The sequence below is a fragment of the Penicillium samsonianum genome, assembly GCF_028829775.1.
Source record: "Penicillium samsonianum strain IBT 33392 chromosome Unknown utg000007l_segment0_segment0, whole genome shotgun sequence".
Taxonomy (NCBI): Eukaryota; Fungi; Ascomycota; class Eurotiomycetes; order Eurotiales; family Aspergillaceae; genus Penicillium; species Penicillium samsonianum.
In genome coordinates this window covers 2,479,164-2,504,204 of record NW_026643265.1, presented here as the reverse complement: position 1 = coordinate 2,504,204, position 25,041 = coordinate 2,479,164, and the positions used below count along the sequence as shown (strand labels likewise).

The window sequence follows — 25,041 nt, the reverse complement described above, 5'->3', positions numbered from 1 at the left end:
CCAACAGATATATAGCAAAAGGGGGGGACGTAGCGGAATCCTACGGTATAATTTTTATAGTTTCCAGGATCAAAGAGAGATGGCGATCCTTTACTTGTACGGAGGATCGTTCCCTTGGTTTCGTGATGGGCCAACACAATGATACCTATTTCAGACTACAATGGGGATCTATACCCTGTTCTCCGAAAACACAAAAATAGGATCACAGGATCCATTCCAATAGATACAAATCCATCTGAATACCTAGATTTACCCATACCCGTTGTCTAATTAGACTGAGACAGCCATGTGGCTACCTAGTAAGTGGCTGAGATGGCGGTTCAGCCAAATCAGCCATAGGTCTGACGAACTCCCCCATTGCAAGCGTCAATAGGCCAGATGGGTAGCCAATAATGGTTGAGCAATATAACGTGGCTTGGAAGCTGTTTTATTACATAAATTAAAACGATTGATATACTTTGGAGTTTCTCGGGATATCTTCCATATCATAATTGATGCAGGGGTGTGTATATACCGGCGTTGCCCATCCCATTAACAGTTCGCTTAATCGCTTTAAATCACAGAGAAGCAGGATAGGTACACGTCACACATGAGTCCGATAAGAACATATAGTAAACATAAATCCGGATAAAAAAAAAGATAAAAAAGCAGAGATCAGACCTTCCCATGATGCCCGAATCACAAACCCTTCGCCGAAGCTCAAAAAATAACATAAATCAAAATAAAATCCGGTAGGAACCCCGACTCCCAATGCCTCGGTAGATACATACATGTCTGCGAACTTCACCGCCCATAAATATGCGGATGAGCGTTCCGGGGGAGTTACGTCGCAGTAGGGACGAAAGTGTCGCAGGCGGGAAAACCGGAACGCGTTCAAGCTCGTCCATTTAGGAGAGGGCTGCCATCTTCACTCCGCCCTTCACCCTTGATATCAACCCCAGTTTGGTTGCCGTTCGCGTCCGAGTCGCCGTCCTTTCCACAGCCTTTCACAAGGATATGTCGCTGTTCGCAAAAGTCAGTATACGGCAATTGTTACACCAGATCACAGACGATAACATACCTTAAGAGCATCCTTGCGCGAGAAGCTCTTGTCACAGTGCGAGCAGGGGAAAGGCTTCACAGCCAAATGAATTCGTTTATGGCGCTTGAGATCGTGATTGCGGTTGAAACTCTGGGGACACTGGTCGCATTTGAAAGGTCGGTCCGCCGCGGGGGCGGACATGCCGTGCGGGGGTGGATGACCCCCATATAGATGTTGCGAGCTGGCGACATGGCCACTGTTGAATCCAGGTAGAAGGCCGGGTTGCATGCCACCCATCATCGACATGGGGCCGCCGGGGCTGTGTACGTTGGTCATGACGGGACCGTTCATCGCTGGGAGAGAATATGAGGGCCACGGCTGGCGGGGATATCCCAACGGCGGCTGTCCGCCTGATGGACTGTGAACAGGCATTCGTCCTGGAGGGTGGATGCCAAGCCCGGCGGGGCCATACATGGGAGAGTAGCCGGTCTGGTGGGGACTGTGCATGGGAGGAGAGGTGGCATACATATGCTGGTGTTTGGGTGCATATGGATCGTTGGATGGTAGTGGGGCGGGGGATGTAGCGGGTCCGCCATGGTACATCATGGCAGGTTGTGAAGCGGAGGGAGGCATGGTTGACGGGGCGGGTAAAGGTTGGTAAGATAATGTCGGGCCTTCATATGGGTGCGGCAAGCCATCCGTCGTCGGTGGTGACATTACCGAGGAACGCTGCATACCGGATGGTGAAAAGGAACTTCGGGCTGAGTATGGATTTACCCCGGATCCCCAGGACTGTCCGTATGGGTTGGCTCCTGACCAATATGCCGGCGGTAGCTCGGAGGACGCGCCTGTTGATGGCGCCAATGGTTGGGGTGTGGCGTGCTCCCCTGGTTGAATTGTGGCGGGTGGCGTTAGTAGGTTCCCCACGCTCACATTGACTGGCGCGTGGGAGACTGGGGGATGGGTGGGATGTCCGTACTTGGGTGCTGCCGCGGCCGCACCCAACGTGAACGGTGGTGGTGGGAGCTCAAAGCTGGGTAATGTTGGGGCCGCTGGACGACGAATGTTCAACGGCGGGGCTGACAGCGCGTCTAACGCTGTCCCCATGCCCGCCGGTACTGCTAGAGTCGCCAGATTTGCGGATGGGTCCCTCACTCCTACGTAGAATTCGGGGTCGTTGATGTTGGTGAGCTGGCCGAAAGAGGATCCGCTCAACGCCCAATCTCGATCGCCAGGTACGGCCCCGGAAGGGCTGGTAGAATCCAGGAGGGGCGATCGTCGATCGCTGGGGCTCGCGATCGGTATATGAAGAGAGTCGAGGGACTCAGGTTCTCCGGAGAAATAGGGAAATTTCTGGAAGGACTAGAGAACTCGAAATAAAGTGAACTAGTAAAATAGATCCGGATAAAGGATATGGGAAGTGAGATTGTCACGGTCGACGAAGGCGCGTGTAGTACATGGTCTCGGGGAGAAATGAAAGTTGAAAGTTGAAACACTAAAGAAGTGAAGCTGAGAGGAAATAGATGTGGGGGGTGGGCAAAGGACCGTGGCGTTAGAGGCGATAGCAAGCGCGGGGGAGGTGTTATAATAAGAGATGTCAGGAGATATAGAGAAGTTAAGCAAAAAAGTAAATAAGATTGATTTTTCTCGGGGAATGGAGTCGACGCGGGTCTAGCCAGGTGGCCACCGTGGGGAAAGGAATGGTATAATAAAACACAATCTTATATTAAGACAATAAGAAAGAGGAAAAAAAAGCGAAAAAAGGGCGAAAAAGGCGAAAAACAGAGGGGTGTCAGCAGAACGTGGTTGACAGCTACCTAGGTAATAACATGAGAGTCTCCCGGTTGGCTGTTCCGAATTGTTGACTTTTATGGAGAGGGGGGGGGTTGGTTTTTGTTTCTCTTTTTGATATGGATATAAAATCTATGAATGTTTGGTTTATTGGGGCTATCTTAACTTTCTGATATTAACTCTATATGTTCAAAATAACATAACGTATGTATACCGAGTACCGAATACCTATTTTATAACTAGAAAGAAAGAAAAAAAAAGACCCTTCTTCCTCGAGGGGAATCCCTTGCATCCCGACTGATCGCGTGAAAAAAATGGCGCTAGTGTAGGGACTCCGGAGAGATTCTGTACTAGCAGGAATGGACCCGACTATTATTGAGAGAAGAAAGAAATTTCTTTTTGAAAAAAATGGAAAAAAAAATGGAAAAAAGAAATATAAGTTAAATGGATCCATACTTTTTCTACTATCACGGTATGATTACTATCCAATAAGAGGACCAAGATGTCAACGCACGGACAAGGCCGGAATGGCCAGAATACGAGAAGACCGTAGAGAAGGCAGAGCAAGCGAGCTATCTAGCTGGCCATTCGTTAGTTAAAAAGCATGATCGCGCAATTCAGTTAGTCTTCTTTTTTGGTTATTTTATCTTTTCGTCTTATTAGCATATTCCATTTTCCCTATGTTGTATAATATACAACCTACTTAGACCATATGTATATTGTAGACCATATACTCCGTACTCCGTGCTCCGTACTTCCTAGAGACTATGAATCTATGTCTCTGGTCTGCGGGTATGGTCATCTGCACTTCTTTTTTTTTTTTCCTTTTTGGCCCCAAAGTAGAAGGTCGATTTGATTGGTCCCCGGAGTTCACCGGCCATGGTTGTCCTTTTCGTTTTCTCTTTTTTTTCGCTTTCGTTACTTTGGCTTGGGCCTTAAAGGTCAACCACAACACCATACCCGTTATTCTCTCACCCCCGAAAGCCAATCGCCTCCAGCATCCACTCCCTCGGGTTTCCCTCTATTGTAGGTTTGGGTGGCGGAATGCCAAACAAACGGGTCTCGAGCACTCCACGCGAGAAGCTAGCTTCGGTACCAATGTCTTGTTTTGTCCTCCAATCAACCAACAGAGCCATCTCTTTCGTTGCCTTCTGCACGGACGTGGCAGATGCTTATGTAGGGGGAAAAAGGGGGGGAGGGTATGCCCTGTCGATCGATGTTCTATCACCACTGTAGTTCTATGTACATACTCCGTACCCCCGTACATAACTAAACAAGATAAAACCTTGACAGAGCTGATCTGCCGCAAACTAATAACATGGTTTAAAGAATGTCCCGAGTACTCCGTAGAGGCCGGTGACTCCATCTATGCATAGGATGTTCGGATAGCAGAACCTCCTTGGCACAGCTTAGACATATCCACTTGGCGTCTCCGTATAGAATTTAATATTACGATCCGGTCCGCATTTCCCCCGTATTTGGTAGGCAACTTCGGCTTTAAACCTGCAGTACTCTCTCTCTCTCTCAGAAAAAAAAGAAAAAAAGAAATAGGAGAACGGGGGGAAACAGTAGGAAAAAAAAAGGAAAAGGGGGCAAGTCTTAGACATGCGAGAGGTAGCCGAGTCACATTCTTGGGAACTGCATACCTCTGCCCTAGCTGTGTCTAGTGAACGACAGACACTGCATTTCTTCAATATTGTACACTCTATACATTCTATGCAGCATACTGACCATTCGCTAGACACCCCGATTTATATTGGCTTCCTAAATTAAGTCGACAATTCGATAGCATCCCTCCACCGCGTCTGTAGCCGCACATCGCCTGCCCAAAAAGGTTCCTCTCAGCGACGATCAGTTGATCAACAATCTGTGGCCCCTCCTATGCTGGTTCCCGGTTGATCGACCTCGCACAGCCTTTTCTCGAATTGCAGGTGCAATCCCTGGACCACACTATGGGTTCGCAGCCGATTAGTCACTCCTCTCATGCAAGGCGGCTCCTACAGTCCAGATGTGACAGCGCGCAAGGATCCACCTGGCTGGTCGTGGACGCCTTAGTGCCGCCTGCATCGGCTCTTGCCGGCGTGGCTTCGGAGAGGCTCACGGTTGGCGTTCACGATCGTCCTCGGGAATGGCGTTTCGTGGAAGGTTTACTATTTTTCTCACCCGGGAGATCTGCGGCCATGAGTTTTCCTGCAGGGCTGATGGGTATGCCCCGGCCTTGGTAGATTTCAGAGCCCACATTTTGCCTGAGATCTTTCCAACATGCCTAGACTATTCTATTTATCGACTATAATGTGCTAATATATGGGTCTCAAAACTCAACAAAGATAATGGGGCACGGGTCTCTGCTGCCTGTTCTAAGGTTCCAAGGTCTAGGATCGCAACTTTCCAATCAGAAGCCAAGCTAGAGCCTCTCTGTCTCGGCATTTATTTATTTTTGGTTTTTTTTTATATTTTTGGTTTTTTTTTCGCCTCTCGATGAGAACAGCCCCACGAGCATCTTTCGGTCGCTGGAAGATCCTCCCTTGCGGCAAGAATCTAACTGTGGATCTTCCTGCATTGTATTGCTTTGAGTGGAATAATTAAGAAGAGACGTCAATTTATATCGCATCGTGTGTTGCTCTATTTATCATCAAAACCGATTCGATTTGCTGTTATCTTGGGCTCTCGTCAAGCTCATAAAGCTAGGTGTCCAGTGTGACAGTCTCTGCGGTGGAACCCTTAGGTGCGTAAATGAGGTGGTCTCATCAAGACCCGGTGATGTTTGTGATACTTCTTCTCTTTAGTTTACTGTATAGGAAACAACATTATTAAATCCTATGAGTCTGGCGCTACACAAGCTCACCCAGTACCCCAGCTTTTCGAACATCTTACCTAAATATAATTTGTAACCCAAATTTCATTATAAATTGTTTGTGCTACTTGTCTGCTCGCGTTGTTATAAATGATGTAGAACCCTCGACTGTGGTTCGGCGATATATTTACATAGATCGATTACCCGATCGCATCAAGAGCTGACCAAACAGACCAGACACTAGATCAGTTTCGGAAATTAGGCTATCAAGAAACAGAAGATAATATAGAAGACAATCTAAATAGCCTACTTGATGTCCTAGTTGCACCAGGTTGCATCTCCTTGAATTGCCGAATGTTGCTCCGATGACGTCGAACGGCGGGGTACATTACTTCAATACCTCTTTGCATTTCGAGTTTCCTTTCTACCTCCAAGGCTACTTTATCCAACTTCGCTTTTAATTCAAAATTCAATTGCAGCTTGTATGTTCCTGTCTGGTCCTGATTACCCCAAATGAACTACCGTCCATTTCTGACATTCCGAAGACCGTTGCTTGTAACCAAACACCACTTTAACACACCTCCCTTCCATTGCTTCTCTGCAACCATGTCTGGAATCAGCAAAGCCTGTTGCTCGTTCGTGATCCCCGGAATCATTGCGTTCTGTGATTCCCCAATTACGCCCCGCTGACAATCACCGTGCACAGAATCCCCCCCGTTGTATCCAAGGGCTACCAGGCCAAGGGAGAATACAAAACCATCAATGGCCTGAAGACCTGTGGGTTCTTACTTTTGCTGAACTCTTACGAATTGAGCTAATGAGATTACTTCTAGACGTCACCGGCCCAGAGTCGGCCACCAAGGCTATCCTGATCATATATGGTCAGTCACTCACTTCCCCATAAGAAATACAACCCGACCATCCACTGATACAATTGCGTGATTCGCAGACATCTTCGGCTTCTTTGACCAGACCGTCCAGGGTGCCGACATCCTCGCTACGTCGAACGACCAAAAATACCGCGTGTTCATGCCAGACTTCTTCGAGGGTAGCCCCGCCGACATCTCGTGGTATCCCCCCACCACCAAGGAGCACAAGGAGAAGCTGGGCAACTTCTTCTCAACCAAGGCTGCTCCTCCCAAAACCCTTTCCAAGATCCCCAACGTCGTCGCCGAAGGCAACAAGCTAGCCCCTGGCGGCAACTTCCAGTCCTGGTCCATCCTGGGCTTCTGCTGGGGCGGCAAGATCGCCGCTCTGTCCTCCGGCGCTGATAACAAGCTATTCAAGGCGGCCGCAATGTGCCACCCGGCTATGGTCGACGCCAATGATGCAAAGGTCGTGAACATTCCCATGGCGTTGCTCGCCTCGAAAGACGAGGCTGCCCAAGACGTCAAGAACTTTGAGGCCAACTTGAAGGTCCCCAAGCACGTTGAGACTTACCCAACTCAGATCCACGGCTGGATGGCTGCGCGATCGGACCTGGAGGACACCGAGGTACGCAAGGAGTACGAGCGCGGATACAAGACCGTTCTCGAATTCTTCCACCAGCACTCGTAAACAAAACAAAAAGGGCATTGATGCGGGGGTCCCTTGCCGGGGAGGTTTGATGATACTATGAGAACTGGATTTAATTGCGAGAATGATAATTAGTCCTGTGTGGACAAACCAAAAACTACCTTCCTCTGTACTCCGTACACATAGCCTCCTTCTACTGTATGCCCAACAAGGATAAACCCTACAGCTTGATCTGTTTTTGAATGTTGAAATCAGATATTGAAAAGTATATAAAGAAGTATGTATACTTTATTTCATTTTTTGTTCTTCTTTATATGTAGGAAGATGGATGGGGGATAATATATATGCTCGCCGCTCTTGTCCGCAAGACGTCATCACTTTCCGAATTTCCCCTTAACCTCCTTAATCCCCGTTTCTTTATTTTTACAATTCAATTTTGGATTTATTAATTCATCTCATCATCTGTGCATTTACGGGAAAAACTCGGGATCACACTCACCCACTTGCCGCGTTTCCGTTTCCAGGGTCACGACTTAAGCCGAGGAGCCGAGATCAGCACTCCGCATATACTGCTTATTTCTTATTTCTTATTTCCATTTCCATTTCTGTTTACCAGGACATCGTATTTATTTAGAGGATGCAATAATCGCATCCTCATTGGTTCTGATGTCTTTCATATTTGGCCGACGTCGTTCCTCAGACGCAGCTTCTACTGCTCACGATGAGCCCGAGGCACTCAAACGATCATCATCGCATCGCCATATCCCCGACTCTCACCAAGATGACCATACCAACAACGGGGGATTCCGAAGTTTATTTCGAAGGCACAGCGGTAGTTCAGACATACCTTCTCCAATCGCAACACAAGTAAGAATGTCTATTTTATCGTTAGAACGCTAGCTCATGGTGAAAAAGGAAAAAGAAAAGTCAAGTTCAATTGAGGCGAGCACGCCATCCAAATCAGGACGAGGGAGTAGTGGCCGACAAAATGACAGCAAAAACCCCCGTGGCTCCCCTAGGCGCGACTCGCCCGCAGCAGGAGAACACTGTGAGCCAGCGCAACCTGGAAATATCTATGATTATCTCGAATCCAAATTGGAGATGGTGGGCAAACCAAAAGACAACTCGCCTGGTACCAACCCCAGCCCACCAGAAGAATCAAATCTCACAGCGAAAGATATCAAGGCAATGTTGTCTGGGGCACCTCACTTTTTTCTGGAGAAAGGCAAGAATCGTCTATGGTATCCCCAGGTGATATTCCCCTGGGATGAGCAGAACCCGGTAATCCAACATATGTGGGATCGCAAGCCATTGCCCCATGCATCCTTTACTCTGAGCACACTTCACGCTCATCTACCGCTCCCAGACGACTGGGCTGTCAAAGGTGGCGTTCCGATCGAAGTCCTTGACTGGCGCCGAATAGACGGTATCAACAGGGCAACGTTTGACGTCGGGATCTTCGAAGTACCCAACATGCTGTCCAACAATGGCAAAGAACCCGGCACCATCGGTTTCCGGCACTTTCTTGAATTGCCTGTGGCTGACTCGATCCGATACACTGGCCCCGAAAAGCCAAGGAACCCTCCATATTTACAACAAGTCCCAACCATGGCGGCAAGCGCGGCGTACGATTTAATGGAGGGATATACCAAACCGTATTCACAATGCCAAAGTGGTGCCGTGTACGATCGACACAGACTCATCTGCCAAGGCCCCGAGGCCTGGAAGCGCATTGGAGTACGTGATATCAACATGCGATCTCTCGTGCAACGCTTAGAATATCTGTGCAAGTTACGACATGACATCCTCACAGAGGGATCGACGAAGACAATCCTGGATATTGAAAGTCCGCGTGAGTTGCACGAAATTTTACACTCCCAGTTCCTTCACCCTCGCCCTCCACCTACCGGCATCATAGAAGGTCATCCACAAAGCGTCAAATCCCAGATCAAAACTTTGGCAATCGTGCTGGCCACCCCAGGAGCATGGATCAATTTCAGTCTTCCCGAATGGCGCTTTCGGGCAGGACAGGTCCTATGGGAGGCATCCCTGCATGGTGATGGGGACTGTCTGGACCCCGATTCAAGTACTGAGAAAGTGCCGCGGGATGTTTTGATCAAGTCCGGGATGGAACGAAAGTGGTTGCTGATTCAGATGCTCCTCTCTGCTGAGTTGCTTCTGCGCTTGGATGCGTTCGTTCGAGTTGGCATGTTGCATGATCCACACGGTGGTCATATCACGATACATGAGCTTGCGCAATTCGAAAAATTGCGAGAAGGCAAGCTAAATTGGGATCTGGTTGTTGTACGCCGGTTCCTCGACAGTCTCAATATCACTTGCCCGTCGCCGCAATCAGAGCCATATCCGGGTGGCTCACGGCCAAAACTCTTCGCCACCAAGTCGCATGAGAAACGCCATCGCTTTTCCCTACTTGAAAGCATCACTCGGCGTGGCTCGCCTCCTGTTGCGGATCTACCGTCTGCCTGGAACTGTGAACTGAGCTCTTCGCACGTTCGACAGCAGCTGGAGGGTCTGTATGTCTTCGCAGAAAACATTGGATGGCCAAAATTGGCTGCACTGAAAGCTACCATGGAGCTTAAACTTGGAGACCCTAACAATCCGGTTCTACCAGTCTTAGTCGTCGATGGGAGGTGGGGACGGGAAAAAATATCCAAGGAAATATTACTGGCCAAGGAGGATATGTACACACGAAACCCCTGCCGCCGACGCGTCAAGCTTTGTAGCTCTGGCGATCCACAGTCAAAAACTTTAGGCTGGATCTCGCGTTCCTGGCTCTCCGGGTTCGTGATACCTGGAGAGGGGATCAGTCACCTTCTCATGGCGACGCTCCTTGAGAACGACGCAGATGCACTGGATCAACTGGGCTCATTTGCCAACCTCTATGGAGGGTTCGTCTACGGCGAACGGAGTTGGTGGAGCAAAGCATGCGTTGTCGGACGTGTCTTGTCTAGTTCAGCGGGAGCTAAGACATGCATGGGATGGATCAGCAGCGACATGATGCCCCGCGACGCGATTACGCAGGAAAAATTTAAATGTGGATGGCTTGAACTCCCAGTTGAAGAGGTTCCGCAGATCTCGAGCAGGCCTCGAATCAAGCACGGAGTCAAGCTTGCGTTGGAATCGACACCGCTAGGCATGGGAGATATCACAGCAGAGGCCTTTACACTCCCAACGGATAATCCAGAGCCAAGTGCAACATCTAGTGTGAAGATCGAAGGGTTGACTCTGTCTGTCGATGATTACAGGCCTCCCAACGGGAACGGCATTACAACTGCTCAGGCATCCATGTCGTTCTCGATCGCAGGCGCAGATAGTGCTGGAGTTTCAACTACGGTTTGTTTCCCCCTCAAATATAATGTGCGCTTTGTCTCCGCCCATGAGTGCTGTCCACCGTTGGGGGTCGCTTCTCACAAGCCATCCGACCGCGAGAAAATTGAAACCCAACAGCCTACGAGACCTGTGTCCAAGTACACACGTCTACCAGGCCATCCTCTGCACATCTCTTATCGATACAAGTATGTTTCCTTGGACTCCCTTTCCAATACCCCGGCGCCGCAATCGACATCGTCGCAAGGTCCAGAGGCAGCTCAAGCTCCAGAGATTATTGTCATCGACGCGCGGGGCAACAGAGACAGGGAAACCTTCGCTCGGGCGTGGTGTGCTGCTGTTGGGTGCCATGCGATAATAAGTCGGTCCGGGGGAACTCGTGTGACATGTTGTGTCGCGTGTTCAATAAGGCAAGCGAGAGCCATTGACGCAATGGTTGTGGTACGTGTGGGCGAATGAGGTGGCATTTTGCAAATGAATACAACATGGTTGGTCGCGCATGCTGCTACTTCTGGAGGCCGAGGCCGAGTTCGGGGATTGTCTGGCGTAATGGAGCCCGAAACACGAAGGGCCATAATCGCGCAAACCGGGGCATTGTCTCCATGATTGAGTACAATATAGAAATAAGTCCACGGATATTGGCCCCTTTTTGGGACCGGAAAAGCCTTTGGTGGCTTCAACGGGTTTTTCTCTCCGGAGAAGCCGTGGGGAGGGCGGAATCCAAGCCTATCGAGAAGGGGGGAAAACGCCCTCTGCACCATCGGAGAAACGCAAGTTAGAAATCAGTGAATACCACCTTCCTCTTCTCCATCAGCTGAAAACAAAAAAAAATAAAAAAATAAAAACGCCGCAAATCATGATAGGGGCAAAATGGAGAGAGGAATGGGTTTTCTCTTGGGAGGACGCGTAAGGCAGGTTGCAGGTTAAAAAGGGTGACCCTCCCCCTTGAGGGAACCGATGACCGAATGAAGTCAAGGGCCCCGAAGATGGTGAAACAGCCGGACCAAAGCTGAGGGGCCAGTGAGATCTCTGTATTGCTGGCCCACAGGGAGATCTCCGATCTCATACAATGGCACTCTGTACTACGGAGTACGAAGTACGGAGTTCTGTTACTATATATATTGTAGCCTGGAGGGTGTAGGGGAAGTGTACTTTCGGGTTTGAGGTAAAACCCTAATTGTACTATATTACTATATTGCACCCTTGATCATATCACATCCTCATCTACAAAGTTCTTCCTCTCATGCGTATTAGATCATAACATCTTGTTATCTGCATACTTATGCATATATATGCACACTTTTGTGCCAATTAAACCTTGTTACTGAAACTTCCTGGTTCAGGGATGTAGAGCCTATCCTAAATAGCACCAAGCCCGAAAGTTATGCCACGCGAAGACAATCCTAGTAAAAAGAACCCCATCGGATATCCAGTTTCCTAAAGAACGATCATCGTCGCCCGACGAATACCTCATAGGGTATACCTGCACGCCACTGCGGAGCCCGGCAGTTGGGTTTGGCAGGGGCTTTGCCTACTAATCTCTGAAGGGAATAGTTAGGGGCATTTCTCAAATTGTACAATAAAACTACCTAGGTACTCCGTGCAATATGAACTATGTACCTAATTAGACTAGTATGGAAGCGATTAAGCGACATCTTAGAATGCAGAGATTCTTCTGCGTCTATCCACATGGGTGTATTCTTGGCTAAGATTAACAACCGAGATCTGGCTCAGCCCTGGACCTGGACCCTTGTTTCAGTTTAAACAATTTGCCGATCGACAACGACGCGACGCCCGTTGGGGCTTTACCTAATTGTCCAAGCGAGCCTGATTACAAACGTTTCTGCTACAAAATATTGTATACAATATACAACATACACTCGTACATATATTAGTTCTATGATTGCGGAGTCAGTTGCCTCGCACTACTGCGAGATCTATCGCATTTACATTCGCCGCGTCACGATACATGTGCTGATTGTTCAGCTGCACACACCCCTCAACTCCAAAGAGTCTTTGTTGTGAGACCCAATAGTATCGGCTCATGTACATTTCTCAAGACCCGTGCCCGTCGATCTTCGACCAAAATGTGCTGAATTGCGGGGCCAGAGCGTGGGCAGTACAATTTTGTATGTAGTTTATCTTCGCAAAAGGGCGGTGGAAACATCCCCTTAGGCTAAGGAAGATGCAGCCTATTGTATATTATACATTAGACTCCCCTGGTACGTTGTACTTTGTACGTTATAAAATGTCTTGGAGAGCACGAAAGAGTACGGAGGACGGTGATCGGTGGCGTTTATTGGCCTTGAGGGGTTTTGTTGACGTGATACACCATACAACAGCCCTGGAGTATGAAGATCATCGTCCACTCCAGTCCACTTACCAGAACAGTATTCCCCAAGCCACGCCGGATTTGACACGTTTTCCTCTTTGGTTTAACCGGTGGGAATTGATAATAGCCCCTGTTTTCTCCCCTTCTCCTCTGTTCGAACAGGTACATTATTATTATACTGTACGGAGTACTCCGTGTACGGAGTAGAATAAGCACTGATTCCCCGTGATTTCTCCATTCAATCAGAACCTTCCCTTCTACGATTGAGTCTCCATGGAAGCTGAGACAGAAGGAAAAACCCCCGAGATGAGCCCCATGCGAATGCCAAGACCCAACCTGTAACGCGCTACCACAGTTAAGACGATCCTTAATTAAACCTTGACCTGCCCCACGCAGAGTTTGTGAGATCGCTTGTAATTCGCATGATGTTACCTATGTTGTCCGTATATTATAATTATAATATATTATTTGTAGCCTTTTAAGGCTTTCGGACTGTTGTCCTACTCGGGTGTAGTTCAGGGCTGTGTAGATGCAGATTTATGTCTACCGATTGGTTTTCAAAGTACAATGCTATATTTTATTGTAGCAGGATCAAATATTAAGGGCCACGTACGTGTTTCTGGAAATAGTCCCCAGAAACGCCATCATAAGGGTTGAAACATTGAGATTGTCCTATTAGCATTGGAAGTATGGAGTACAATTAGGTACTCCGTAGAGACTTTTCATCCAACGTACATTGTGGTTGGATCCATGAAGAAAGGCCCGTGGTCACTGATTGGCCCACTATTTCCATGGATCTTTTGACGGGTTTCTTCTTTTTTTTGGCTTTGGCTGGATAAATGCAACAAAATAAGGATTAAAGCTACTGGAAAAAGGGGCAAAATGTTGCACAGAAGATTTTTTAATTTTCTAGAAAAATAAACGTTATATTAAACAAACTACTCCGTACAAAAAAAAAAAAAAAAAAAAAAGGATTTAAAACAATAACCAATAACCTGATACATATCGACCGTGGACCCTGAATCTGTTTTTAGCACAAATTAACCGATGGTTCGTTTCAGTTCATATGATGTTACGGAGTAGAAAGTATGGGCGGAATTTCTAGTCTTCCAGAAGGCCATGTGGTCAATATCCCTTAGATCGAACTGCCTCCCCTTCGAGAAGCCCTCTAAGTTTCTAGGGATCAGCCTCTGAAATGACCAAAGACAGAAGGTTTTTTTGGATGGACCCTCAAACCAACAAGCCTATTGGTTCTGGGTGCCGACCTAAGCTCGCATCACCAATCACCTAGCCGGGACTTGAAGGAAGTATTCCCCAGTTCATTAATGATTGACAGGTATCCTTATTGGCACTAAGCCTAACTGGTCTTGTACACTTTGAGCGGCCACAGTCTAACATCCACACATCCCCACTATTGTCAGGACTCCCAGACCATGGTTCCTCGTCTTTGCTTCATTTGAAGAACCGGGTCTATAGTACGCAATCAGGGGCATTGGCAAGTTACCTAATCAACTGAGGACCAATCTGGCAGTGACAGGATTCAAAAAAAGGAGCTACGTAGGTAAAAAAGAGATTGCGAAAAAGGATAAAATAGGGAAAACCTTGCAGAAAACAAGAAATACTCTCCATATTTAAGAGTAAATCTACGATGCGCTACGTAGTAAATCTAGAGCATTAAGGGAAGTTGTCCGCGGACCCCTGAACTGATCATCCATTGACAATGACCTGCAGTTGATTTGGGTTAAGTCGATACATCCGTGTTAGTCTTAGTTGGTATGAGAGCCACCTTGTTCCACGTACGGCGTGATATACATACTGAAAATTAAATTAAATCCAAAAATCTCAGGGAAAAAAAATTAAAACCCTCTAAAAAATAAATAAAACAAAACACCTTTGGGCGTTTCACCCCGCGATTAGCTTCTACCTGTTGGACTATACCTACCATCTTCGATCTGCTCTTCTTCTCTTCACACCGTTCGCTTCATATTCGCTCCTTTGAATACTCTATTTTTCTTTTCTTTTTTCTTTTCCCTCTTACTAATCTCTTTTTGGTTATTATCCTTTGACTTGTCCTAGTGTGGTTTCTTCCTCGATCTCAAACTAGGCCACAATAAACTTCTAGGCCCTAACCCCGTCCAAACCCCCGGCATTCCAACACTTTACTCACTATAATTATCACATTGATTAATTCGCAATTACTCGACTTGGGAAATTCGCGGCAACCTGGAATCCAATCTATCCTCGACCATTCTATTGCAACATTACCTCTATACTTTGAGACACACGGCGGGCCCTAACATACGTCCATCATCCCCCCTCTGAAACGCGCGCAATATCGTACCTGGTCCAGTGTGGCGCATGTGGATCAGATCCTGGGAATTGAAGCAGCGTCACCCTCTGGAGGCACTCCGTCATAATCTCTCTGCAGTGTCTGTATGGCCTTGCGCGGATTCTTGTCGCATTCACCTTTGATCACGCCTCAAGGTACTCTCAGCCTGTTGCTTCGCAAAGCACGCCTTTTGTTTCGCCGGGGCTTTTGATGCACCTTTTACCGATACAGCGACAGAACCGTGCTCGTGGGAGCTATGCCAGCAGCTGTCGACGAGATGACATCAACAGCAAACTCACAAAGCGCCATGGACGCAAATGATAAGAAGCGCAATAAGTTAGGATATCATCGAACCTCTGTCGCATGTGGTCAGTAATAAATCCCAAACACCCATCGCCCTTTTGCGTGTCGCCCTTTTGCGTGTCGCCTTTCTTTCGTCGTTTTTGCAGTGCGAAAATGTGTCGATCAGGGAGGGGAAATATACAAACCCTCCTTTCGAGGATGGGGTATTCGCATGTGACCATGTTACTTATACCTTTACAGTGCATTGTCGACGACGAAAGATCCGATGTCTTGTAGCGCCAGATGATACGGAAGGACGATGTGAAAACTGCATTCGATTGCGAAAGGACTGTCAGTTTTTTCCAGTGGACCAGCAACCACCGATTGAAAAGAAGTCACGACCAAACTCGAGATTGGAAACACCCTCAACCGAGCGCTCAAATACCACACCAATTGCTTCCTCTCCGACTAGTTTGATGCCAGATCCCGCCGAGACTTTCTACCCATACCAGGCTATGCCAATGAACACCTCGTCCGCGCAGGACATGTCAACGTACAACGTCGGAATGGTTCAAACCAACATGAGTTTAACGCCAGGTAGGTTTATGTCATGCAGACTATCATCTCTTCACTGCAATCCAGGCGCATTCGTTGACTGACTGATCCGAACTAGACCGACCCATGGGACCAGGAGACTTTGCTGGGCATCAACCGATGGACACGGGGGTTGCGTGGGACGAATTTACGACAATAGCGGACCCGCAGCTGTTGAATACGATGGCAGCCGGAAAGGGTCAGATTATGAATATGTCACCTAACTTATGGAATCCCGGGAGCATACACTCCGGCCTACCACCCCCTTCGCCGATATCTGCAGCATCTTCAATGGGAGGCCAAGCGCAGTCTATGGGCCAGACGGCATATGCTATGCAGCCAGACGGAACAGTTTGGCAGGTCCCGCCGCCACCGCCACGAACCATGAGCTATCCTGGACAGGAAATGGGCTCATCATACCCTAATCAATTTCACCCACAAATGCCTCCCGAGCTCAAACGGAGAATGACCACACCCGCACAATCCCTGTCTGCCACAAGTGCCATGGGCCCACAAGGCTCGCCAGGCACGCCTGAGATGCATACACCAGGCTCAGTCTCATACCCACCAGGAATGAGCTACCCGCAATGGCAGGATATGAGTGCCATGTCTGGAATGGGCGTGGTGCCATATCCTATGTACTCCGGCGACGCCGTTCCGCAACACGCATACCCGCCTAATCCTGCTCCGATGGGACACCCCGGAGGCCCGTCACGGTCACCGAACCCATGAACTCTTTTCGTATCTTTCTTTTCTTCGTCATATTCTACCTCCTCTGCCACGCTTACCATTTTCGCATTTCTTCGAGTCCGAGTTTCTTCACGTTGCACATCACATTCCTAGACGGCCTGTTTCATTTCTAATACCCCGCGGGACATACACATACTTTTTACCCCCAATTGGCATTTCATCTTCTATATTTTCACCTCATCCTCATATACCGTGGCGGGTCTGCTTTGCAGCTGGTCATTAGCGGGCGCAAGGGTTTCCGGGTGGCTTTTTTACTATGGTTTTTTGTCTCTTCTTTTTCTATCATGGCATAGTCCCACCTTTTCATTTTCCCTCCATCTCTTCGGCCTAAACCCCGATTTGTTTTTGCGTGCTTTTCTTTATCTCATTTGGTGGCATTTCTCCCCCGTTTGTATGTGGGGGGCTATTTTGCCGGTGGTTGTCTGGATTGAAGTGTCATTTCACCTCATATCTCATATGTTGGAGCTTTTCTTTGGGTCATCGATATAGACTTTTTTTTTCTCTCTTCATTCCCCTTTATTCTGATGGACAGTTTATGTGTTATTTCGTCAATACATGATACCCTTCTTATCTCTGTCGTTTCTATGTCATTACCACGATGAAACTCCTGCATGCGGGAAAGATATGGACTAGCTCAATGACGAAGATAGAATAATAACCGAATGGTTGCTATAACATGTTGCAATCATGAATTGGAGTGATTTCGACTACCGTGTTCTATTTCTCTGCTCCTGGGCTACGATCTTATCTCCTCTTGGTCTTCTCCAAGACACGTGCCTTATTTATGCTGGAAATGCATACTTCTCTTGTACGTATTGCACAATATCTGCATTGCAGTGTATATCTATCTTTTTTTTTAGAATGTCTCGGCCTTCTCCCCAGAGTTCTTATTTGTCTAGCTTCAATGTACTGCAAGCGTCCTACCTGGAGATACAAGATACATTGAGTTTTCTGTTTCCTGCGTGCGGAAGTTTACCTATGTAGGTACATGTACGGTGAACCCTTGCTTTGCCAAAGGCTAATTGTAGGTCACACAATAGTACAACAGTAGCACGAAGTACTCCGTACGAAGAATCGTATTCTTGCTTGCATCGAATGGTTGTGGCTAAGCTGAGGTGAAGCTGGGACTAAGTGATGCATAATAGCTCACATGCAAAGAAGTGATCAACACGTCAGCACCTTGACTTGTTCTAGAGACTCTATTGGTTTGGAAACCTTCCTATTACCAAACCGAAAACCCGCACAAAAGTCGAGTCGGGCTATTGGTTCACCGAGAGAAGCCAATCAAATCGATACTCGCCGTGAGGAGCATTGCGGCTGCGAGGTCAATTTATGTCGCTGGATACACGAACATAAAAGTCAATTCACTCTGGACTCGAGACCATCTGAGTTTGTGATAACAAATTTTTTGATATAGATAGGCAGATAGATAATAAACAGATAGAAAACCGCGAGAAGTTTTGATAACAAATAGCCGGCATTGATTTGTAGATCAATGACCTCACGAATCCGACTTGATAGGACACTTGTATGAAGATAGAAAAAGAAGAGATTGACAAGATAACCAGAGCATTCGGATTGTCATCTTTGATTTTCTCTTTGCGTGATCTACTGATGGAGTCGCGTCAGTATTGATATCCCGGATTGCACCAATAATCTGATCATTGCCATGTCTGTGCGAGATGCAATCAGAAATCTCGAAGATCAGTCACATCAGAGATATAGTCGTCTTTATCTCACACAAGTGTTGACATCAAAAGACGCAGGAGATAAGGGTCCATTGTCCATTTACGACATAGCAATTGACGCCCCGGGATCCGCATTGGAGGATCCCCCGGAGATCCGATGGGAAGGAAGACTGGGGTTGAAATCTGGAGATAGCAGAGTCGCAGTATGATGGCGGTGTAGGTGATAGATCCAATGATAACGCATCATTCATTCCTTTCGGGTTTCCAAGGTTCGGGTCTGTGTCAGGCAGGGGTCTTATCTCTCTCTCTGCACGTTGAATTTTCGTTGGAGATACCTAGTGTTCTCCCTGTTGGCTGCGATAGTTATCAGTGAGCACATTGTTTGGCCCCTTAGGTAGCGTCACGTCTTATCGAGACGGTTTTGGTGGATAACCACACGGCATGGCGTCAATATTCTTGGGTTGCTGAGTACAACGTATATATAGTGCACTGTCCCTGGTGTTTCCTTTTGACTTCGGCTTCACTTCGGTGTGAATTCGGCCAACTCGGCCAAATATATCAAATATGTCAACCATGTCAACTCGATTCACCCAAAAGGGAACCCATGTTTGGTTTCGCTACGTATGAGCAGTGTCGGTTTCCTGTCTCCACGCTCTTCGCCCCTAGGCAAACGCTTCTTCATATGGAATCAGTCGAATGCCTCGACCTTCTAAAGATTTTCTCGCGTAACCGCAAGAACCGCACAGAAAAAAAAAAAAAAACACCCTGCAACCCCTCACTGTACTCCGTACTGTGGGAGAAGACCATGACCAAAGTACCAGTCAGATTGGCGTCGCGGGCTGAATGTGCAGGACGCCACGGCCCACCTCTCCTGTGCCTCGATGACAATAATTGCCCAGTGCTTTTTCCTCCCCGCGACATACACCTTCGGGTTGGTCCGGGTGCCTGAGACAGACAGTGATTCCCACTCACATCCCTGATCAAAAATGGAGACAATATGATTAGACACACGTATGACCTTTAGGTCATCATGTACAGAGTACTTTATGCTAACAGAGATAAGGTCCAAAGTTCCACCGATCTGCATTCTATATCAGGATGACCATGGTTAATTACATTCTAATTACATTCCTATCAGCACTTCTTATCTCGGATTCCCCGACTTGCGGTGGGTCGTGGGGCCAAAAAATTACAGTATCTACTCCATGACATATTGGAGCTGATTACTCCCAGGGCATCATTGGATGGGAAAACACCATTTAGGCCTCGCGTGCCTGTTCCGTATCCCGATCCGGGTCCCCGTCCCCACATGAGTCGACCATGCTCCCGGGGACGTTTGATATCAAAATGACACGGAATCCGATCGACTCTTGAATCATGAGGATAGCGCCCGGAGTTTTGCCTTAACCCCGCCTTAGTGCGGTGGCAAATTGATGAACAGAGAAGGGGAAAATAGCAGGGATATTACCCGGTACGGGAGTCCACCTCCAGATCCCCCGCGAAGGCGGGCAGATGCCAACGAAGAACGTTGATTTGCGAAGTTGTCGGTTGCCTTTTTACCTGGTACTTTCCGTCGTTTGGGGCGAAGATCGGGAAAATTCCGTGACAGGCCGTCCTGTATATCTCCTCCATACACGGGTGGTACCGTTTTCGGGTAATATAGGGATCTCTTTTTGAGCCTCTCGGTGAGTCTTCACTCCGTTGCAGCGAGGTGAGAATGATTGCTGGGTCTATATTCTATATGATCGCCTATCATTGAATATATGCGATATATGACAGAATCTACTAAAGCTGTAAAGCTGTGAAAAACAAACCAATTCCCTTCTTTTTCCCTCGGAAAAAAAAACAAAGCGAAAAAGAAGACCCGTAGAACGTTCCTTATCTTTGAGGATCCATCCGTTGCTCCGTTTGCTATCATTCCGCCCCGCTGCGCTAAGAGCATGGACTATAAACTTCGATATCAACACATCTGATTGTGCTTTTTCTCCAAGTGATTTCTTCACGACTAGGCCGCGGAGAGTCCCCTCAATGGTCTGAAATATCTCAGAATATAAGAGATTGAGATCTTGAGACAAGATGGATGCATTTGTTCGGTTTTATCCCACGAGACCTCCTTGACTGGACCGGGAGATATACTCCACCATTAACGAACAGTACCCACTTGGCATGCATCTGGACTCTCTCCGGGGACGCTAAGGAACATGATGTTTTGGGAGTGCCATGTTCTGTCTTCTCAAGCTCGTGCGATTGTCTCCCACTAGCCATAGGGATTGATAGTACCTGCGTTTAGACCGGCCCCGACTCACAGGAGCGGGCGAGGTACATTAGTTTCAATTTAGTACGGAGCTTGCGACCACTCGGGCCGATGATTATTTGAGATGCCGGTCACATCTATACTCGAAAAACAATACCTATGTCAGACGATATGATATATTTTAAACAAAAAAAAACACAGGGGCCGTGCGAGTATGCAAAGAAAGAAAAGATGACCTTCTAGATCCGATGATACTGAAGTATTCCCTTGACACAAGTTGATTGGAGGGGGAAAAAGGTCCAAATGGTCTTATATATATAGTGTGTATGAAAATAAAGGGGAAAAAAGTACATAGTAATCAGCTTTCAAGAAGACGGGAGTGGCACATCCATATTGGATAAATCATGGAATCGAGCGAAGCGCCGTAAATCGGTCATTTCCCCGTGACAACAGTAATACTGGTACGTCAAGTTACATATAGATTACATAGATTACAAGTACTCACTGTTCAGCGTCACTCTGGGCCTTTAGACATCATATTATTCTTCTTTCCCTCTCTTTCTTGGCTTTATTTCTGTTCTTTTGTTCTATCTACAACCCCCGGAGTACATCTTTGATTTTAACTTATACTTCTTGGTTATTGTCATTGCGTGGTCGGCAGTAAACTGCCCTCCGTTTCCCCGTCTTCCCACACATTTCCCTTCTCTCATTCCTCTCCGTCTTTCATCTTTCATATCTCTGCCACTTTATTCTCGTCTTTCCTTTTGTCATTCTCGGGAGGATTTCCTCTTCCATCAAAAGATAGATCTTCTCGGGGCATGAGCGTCTGGAGGGTCTAGCCCCCCCCTCCACGACAAATCAGGAAATCCCAAGAGGCGTCGAGGCTGGGTGGTGGTCTCCAGATCCATCGTGCGTTCGTCTCATCCCAGTCGTCAGCTTAATTATCTTATTATCATATATTATTATCATAAGATCCGTTCCGTGCTAATAGGCGTTTTGCGTTGACAGACCCTGGTCGTTGGCTGAATCCTGCCAATCGTCTCTCGCTTGGCTGCATTCGATCAACTTCCGGCAAGGGTCTCGTTTACGGCGGGTACGGAGGAATTTCAATCCAACCCACCTTTTTTGCCATTCATCCCCTCCCCTCCCCGCGGTCGCCTCTATTTGAATTACCTCTCCCCTCTCATTGAAACCCTCTCCATCGGAGATTATGGAGGGGATACATCATGGAGGGCACGGGGGAGCCCGGCCATCCCAGCCTATGGCCTTCCCCGACTTCGACGCCGATTCTCATATGATGTCCGACGACTTCTCCTTTGACACTCCATTCAGTCCCTCTGGTTCCTCCAACGCCAATGATGGTGTCCTCGGCAATTCCATCTTTCCGGAATGGACAAGCGGCGCATCCCGTGGCGACAACCCTGATGAGATGCAAAGGAAAGATCCGCTGGCCGCTCAGATTTGGAAACTCTATACCAGGACAAAGTCTCAGTTGCCCAACCAAGAGCGCATGGAGAATCTGACATGGCGAATGATGGCCATGAATCTCAAGCGCAAGGAACGGGAGCAGCAGGCTCGGTAAGAAACACTCCTGCGAATCTTGAAGCACATGGCTGGTATACTGATGTCCGAACAGTGCCTCGGAAACTCTAAGCTCGACACCGAGCGGCATCGCGCAGATGCACTTGTCCGACCAAGTATCGCCCGCTGGCCCCGATCTTTCCCACGATATGAACCATGATGCCACTTCGGATCCAATGAATCTGGATGACTTTATTGTTCCCTTTGATTCGCCCGCCGAACACTCCTCGCATCCTTCTCTTGATCGACACTTCACAGCAACACCCACTGGATCAATTCCTATTAAATCGCGCAAGGACCATGCGATGATGGATTCGTCGACCGCCGCCTCATTCCCCCACCAACCCCAGGATCAGCGAACAAACTCCGAGTTTGGATACGTTGCCCGTCGGGTCCGCAAAACGAGCGTCGACGAGCGACAGTTCTTCGCCGGTCTCTCTGTTCCTACCCGCAAGCGCCCTGCCGACGCCTCACCCCAGGTTCCCCCGGTGTCTAACGCCATGATGGCGCAGCATTCGGAACTGTCAGCGGTACTGCCAGATTACTCGCTCGATCATCCACCTTCTGCCTTCGCTCTTCCCGGTAATGGCACGGTGGGCCCGCGCAGGCCTCAACACCATCACACGCACTCTAACATTCCCTACGGGTTGGATACGTATGGCATCAGCGAAGATCACGGGCTCAATTCGGCCGGGCCTTATCAGCAAAATTTCCATTTTTCGCCGTCAGATTCTCCAATGACTGCAGGAAATCCTTTCTCGAGTCTATATGCCCAGACGCCGCTCGCCTCGTCGCTTAACTCAACCGAGTTCTTCTCACCCCCGCCTTCTGGCTATCAGTCCACTGTGTCGACCCCGCAACCGATTTATGAAGGGGAGCAGTCGATATTCTTTTCTGATGCGCCCTCCGCTGAATCCTCCCAGCGCCGCATTCCTAATTATATCCAGCAGCGTCAGTCGAACCTGTCTGCATCCCTGCAGCCACGTTATATGTACAACATGTCCAACGGCGAATCTCACCCAGGGAGCGCAGTTACAGGGCCACCAACCACTCATGTATCTGGATTTTCGGTGCCACAACCGCAGCATATCAACCCGTCACAGGTGCTTGGCCATGGCGAGTTCTCCACGACCGCGCCTGCCAGCAGCATGTTTACCTTTGGTGGAGATTCAGACAATGAGGATGACGATGGCAACTTTGGCGAACGCGGAGGCATTACCATGCCAAATGACTTTGCCTCTTTGGATGAGTCTGGTGATATGAGCGCCGGTCTTCATTGGGATGGAGGTTTCCCTGGATCAATACAGTCGCTACCAGGCTTCGGTGCTCACCACCGCAAGCATGTTACGATAGGATCCACAGACATGATAGATGGCCCACCTGAATGGAACCAGGGAGGCACGCTTGGTCGTGCGCACGGATCCGCTGCTTCGGTGAGCGAGGTTCGCAACCAGAACCAGGATCCTCGTCGCTACGGGAAGGTTCCTCGCACAGCATCGACCCCCAATGCTGCTGCACTGCTCCGTCAGAGCTTGAATGGCTCAGCCAGCGGGCCTCCGACAAACCACCCCTCGCCAAGCACCCCTCCAGAGTCCGGTCTCAGCAGTGCGGTGCCGTCCCGACCAGGCAGCCCTGGTGGGTCGAAAAACGGTGACCCGAACGCGGGACCGACAACCTGCACCAACTGTTTCACCCAGACCACCCCTCTCTGGAGACGCAATCCAGAAGGCCAGCCTCTGTGCAATGCATGTGGCCTGTTCCTGAAACTCCACGGTGTTGTCCGGCCACTTTCGCTCAAGACTGATGTTATCAAGAAGCGAAACCGTAGCAGCGCCAACACACTTGCTGTTGGCACTTCTCGGTCATCTAAGAAATCTTCCCGCAAAAACTCCATTCAGCATGCCCCATCCACATCGATTTCGTCCCGCATGAACACTTCTGAATCGCCACCCTCGATCAATGGATCCAGCACCTTGGGGAAACCCGGTGTTGTGCCAATTGCCGCTGCCCCGCCCAAGTCCGGTCCCCCGGCTGGCGTCGCTCAGGCTCGTGCTGGTGTGCAAGTGGCACCCAGACGGCAGCGCAGACTCGAAAAAGCACCAACTGGATCCGAACCAGACGCAGACGACAGCCCGAAGTCAGCAGCTCCCGCAAGCCGGTCCAAGGTCGTACCATTAGCTCCAGCGATGGCACCACCCGCTGCCGCAAACCCAGCGAACCACAGTATCGCCGGTGGGCAGGGTGCGAGCCAGGAATGGGAGTGGCTGACGATGAGTCTGTAGTTGGCTTCTACCACATTTTCCTTTTCTTTTGATGTGTGACGGGGCTGCCACCACTATAATCTCACGTATTACACGACTTATGTCCCCGGCGGTCGTGGCTCCTTTATTACTTTCATGTTTTCCCTGATTATTATATGTCACGTGTGCTTTTTGTTGATTTGATTGATACAACCGCGTCTGTCCGGGACCCGAGCTGCTTATTATGTTTTCCCTTTCATGTTTGCTTTTTTTTGTTTCCTTTTGTTGTCTCGCAGCTCGGAGCCGGGCAGAAGTGCGCATCTCTCTCCGTCTTTATCTTTTTTTTTAGTATTATTTTACTCATCTATTCTTGGATTTCTTGCGCTGCTGAGCAGGCTTTGATTATGGATCTTCTTATCCTTGCGTGAGTACTTTTAGACCTGGACCTCAATATGATCATGATTTTCTCCAATTCATTCCCTCTCGACGTTAAGCTTATCACCTTTGGGTGTAATTGAGCCC

General features: G+C 48.5%; 5 protein-coding genes across 5 annotated transcripts; 4 read left to right on the top strand and 1 right to left on the bottom strand.

Annotated features, from left to right (window-relative positions):
• Positions 1-456: 456 nt before the first annotated feature.
• N7471_011813 (putative C2H2 finger domain protein) lies at positions 457-2,304 on the bottom strand. The gene is made up of 2 exons (XM_057284532.1): positions 1,061-2,304; positions 457-1,002 (listed from the first exon to the last, which is right to left on the bottom strand). The coding sequence occupies exons 1-2, from the start codon at positions 2,126-2,128 to the stop codon at positions 874-876; spliced, it is 1,197 nt and encodes a 398-aa protein (XP_057130798.1). The 5' UTR covers positions 2,129-2,304; the 3' UTR covers positions 457-873.
• A 3,908-nt stretch (positions 2,305-6,212) lies between these two features.
• N7471_011812 (dienelactone hydrolase family protein) lies at positions 6,213-7,163 on the top strand (the record flags this gene model as incomplete). Its single annotated transcript, XM_057284531.1, has 4 exons — positions 6,213-6,241; positions 6,313-6,383; positions 6,440-6,487; positions 6,556-7,163. The coding sequence occupies 4 exons, from the start codon at positions 6,213-6,215 to the stop codon at positions 7,161-7,163; spliced, it is 756 nt and encodes a 251-aa protein (XP_057130797.1).
• A 564-nt stretch (positions 7,164-7,727) lies between these two features.
• On the top strand, positions 7,728-11,668 carry N7471_011811 (uncharacterized protein). Its single transcript, XM_057284530.1, has 2 exons — positions 7,728-7,988; positions 8,037-11,668. Exons 1-2 carry the CDS (start codon positions 7,788-7,790, stop codon positions 10,926-10,928), a joined length of 3,093 nt encoding a protein of 1,030 aa, XP_057130796.1. The 5' UTR covers positions 7,728-7,787; the 3' UTR covers positions 10,929-11,668.
• A 3,718-nt stretch (positions 11,669-15,386) lies between these two features.
• Positions 15,387-16,738, top strand: N7471_011810 (putative C6 finger domain protein; the record flags this gene model as incomplete). Its single annotated transcript, XM_057284529.1, has 3 exons — positions 15,387-15,498; positions 15,674-16,009; positions 16,086-16,738. 3 exons carry the CDS (start codon positions 15,387-15,389, stop codon positions 16,736-16,738), a joined length of 1,101 nt encoding a protein of 366 aa, XP_057130795.1.
• A 5,170-nt stretch (positions 16,739-21,908) lies between these two features.
• On the top strand, positions 21,909-24,561 carry N7471_011809 (GATA-type transcription factor; the record flags this gene model as incomplete). The annotated part of the gene is made up of 2 exons (XM_057284528.1): positions 21,909-22,276; positions 22,335-24,561. The coding sequence occupies 2 exons, from the start codon at positions 21,909-21,911 to the stop codon at positions 24,559-24,561; spliced, it is 2,595 nt and encodes an 864-aa protein (XP_057130794.1).
• Between the last annotated feature and the right edge of the window lie 480 nt (positions 24,562-25,041).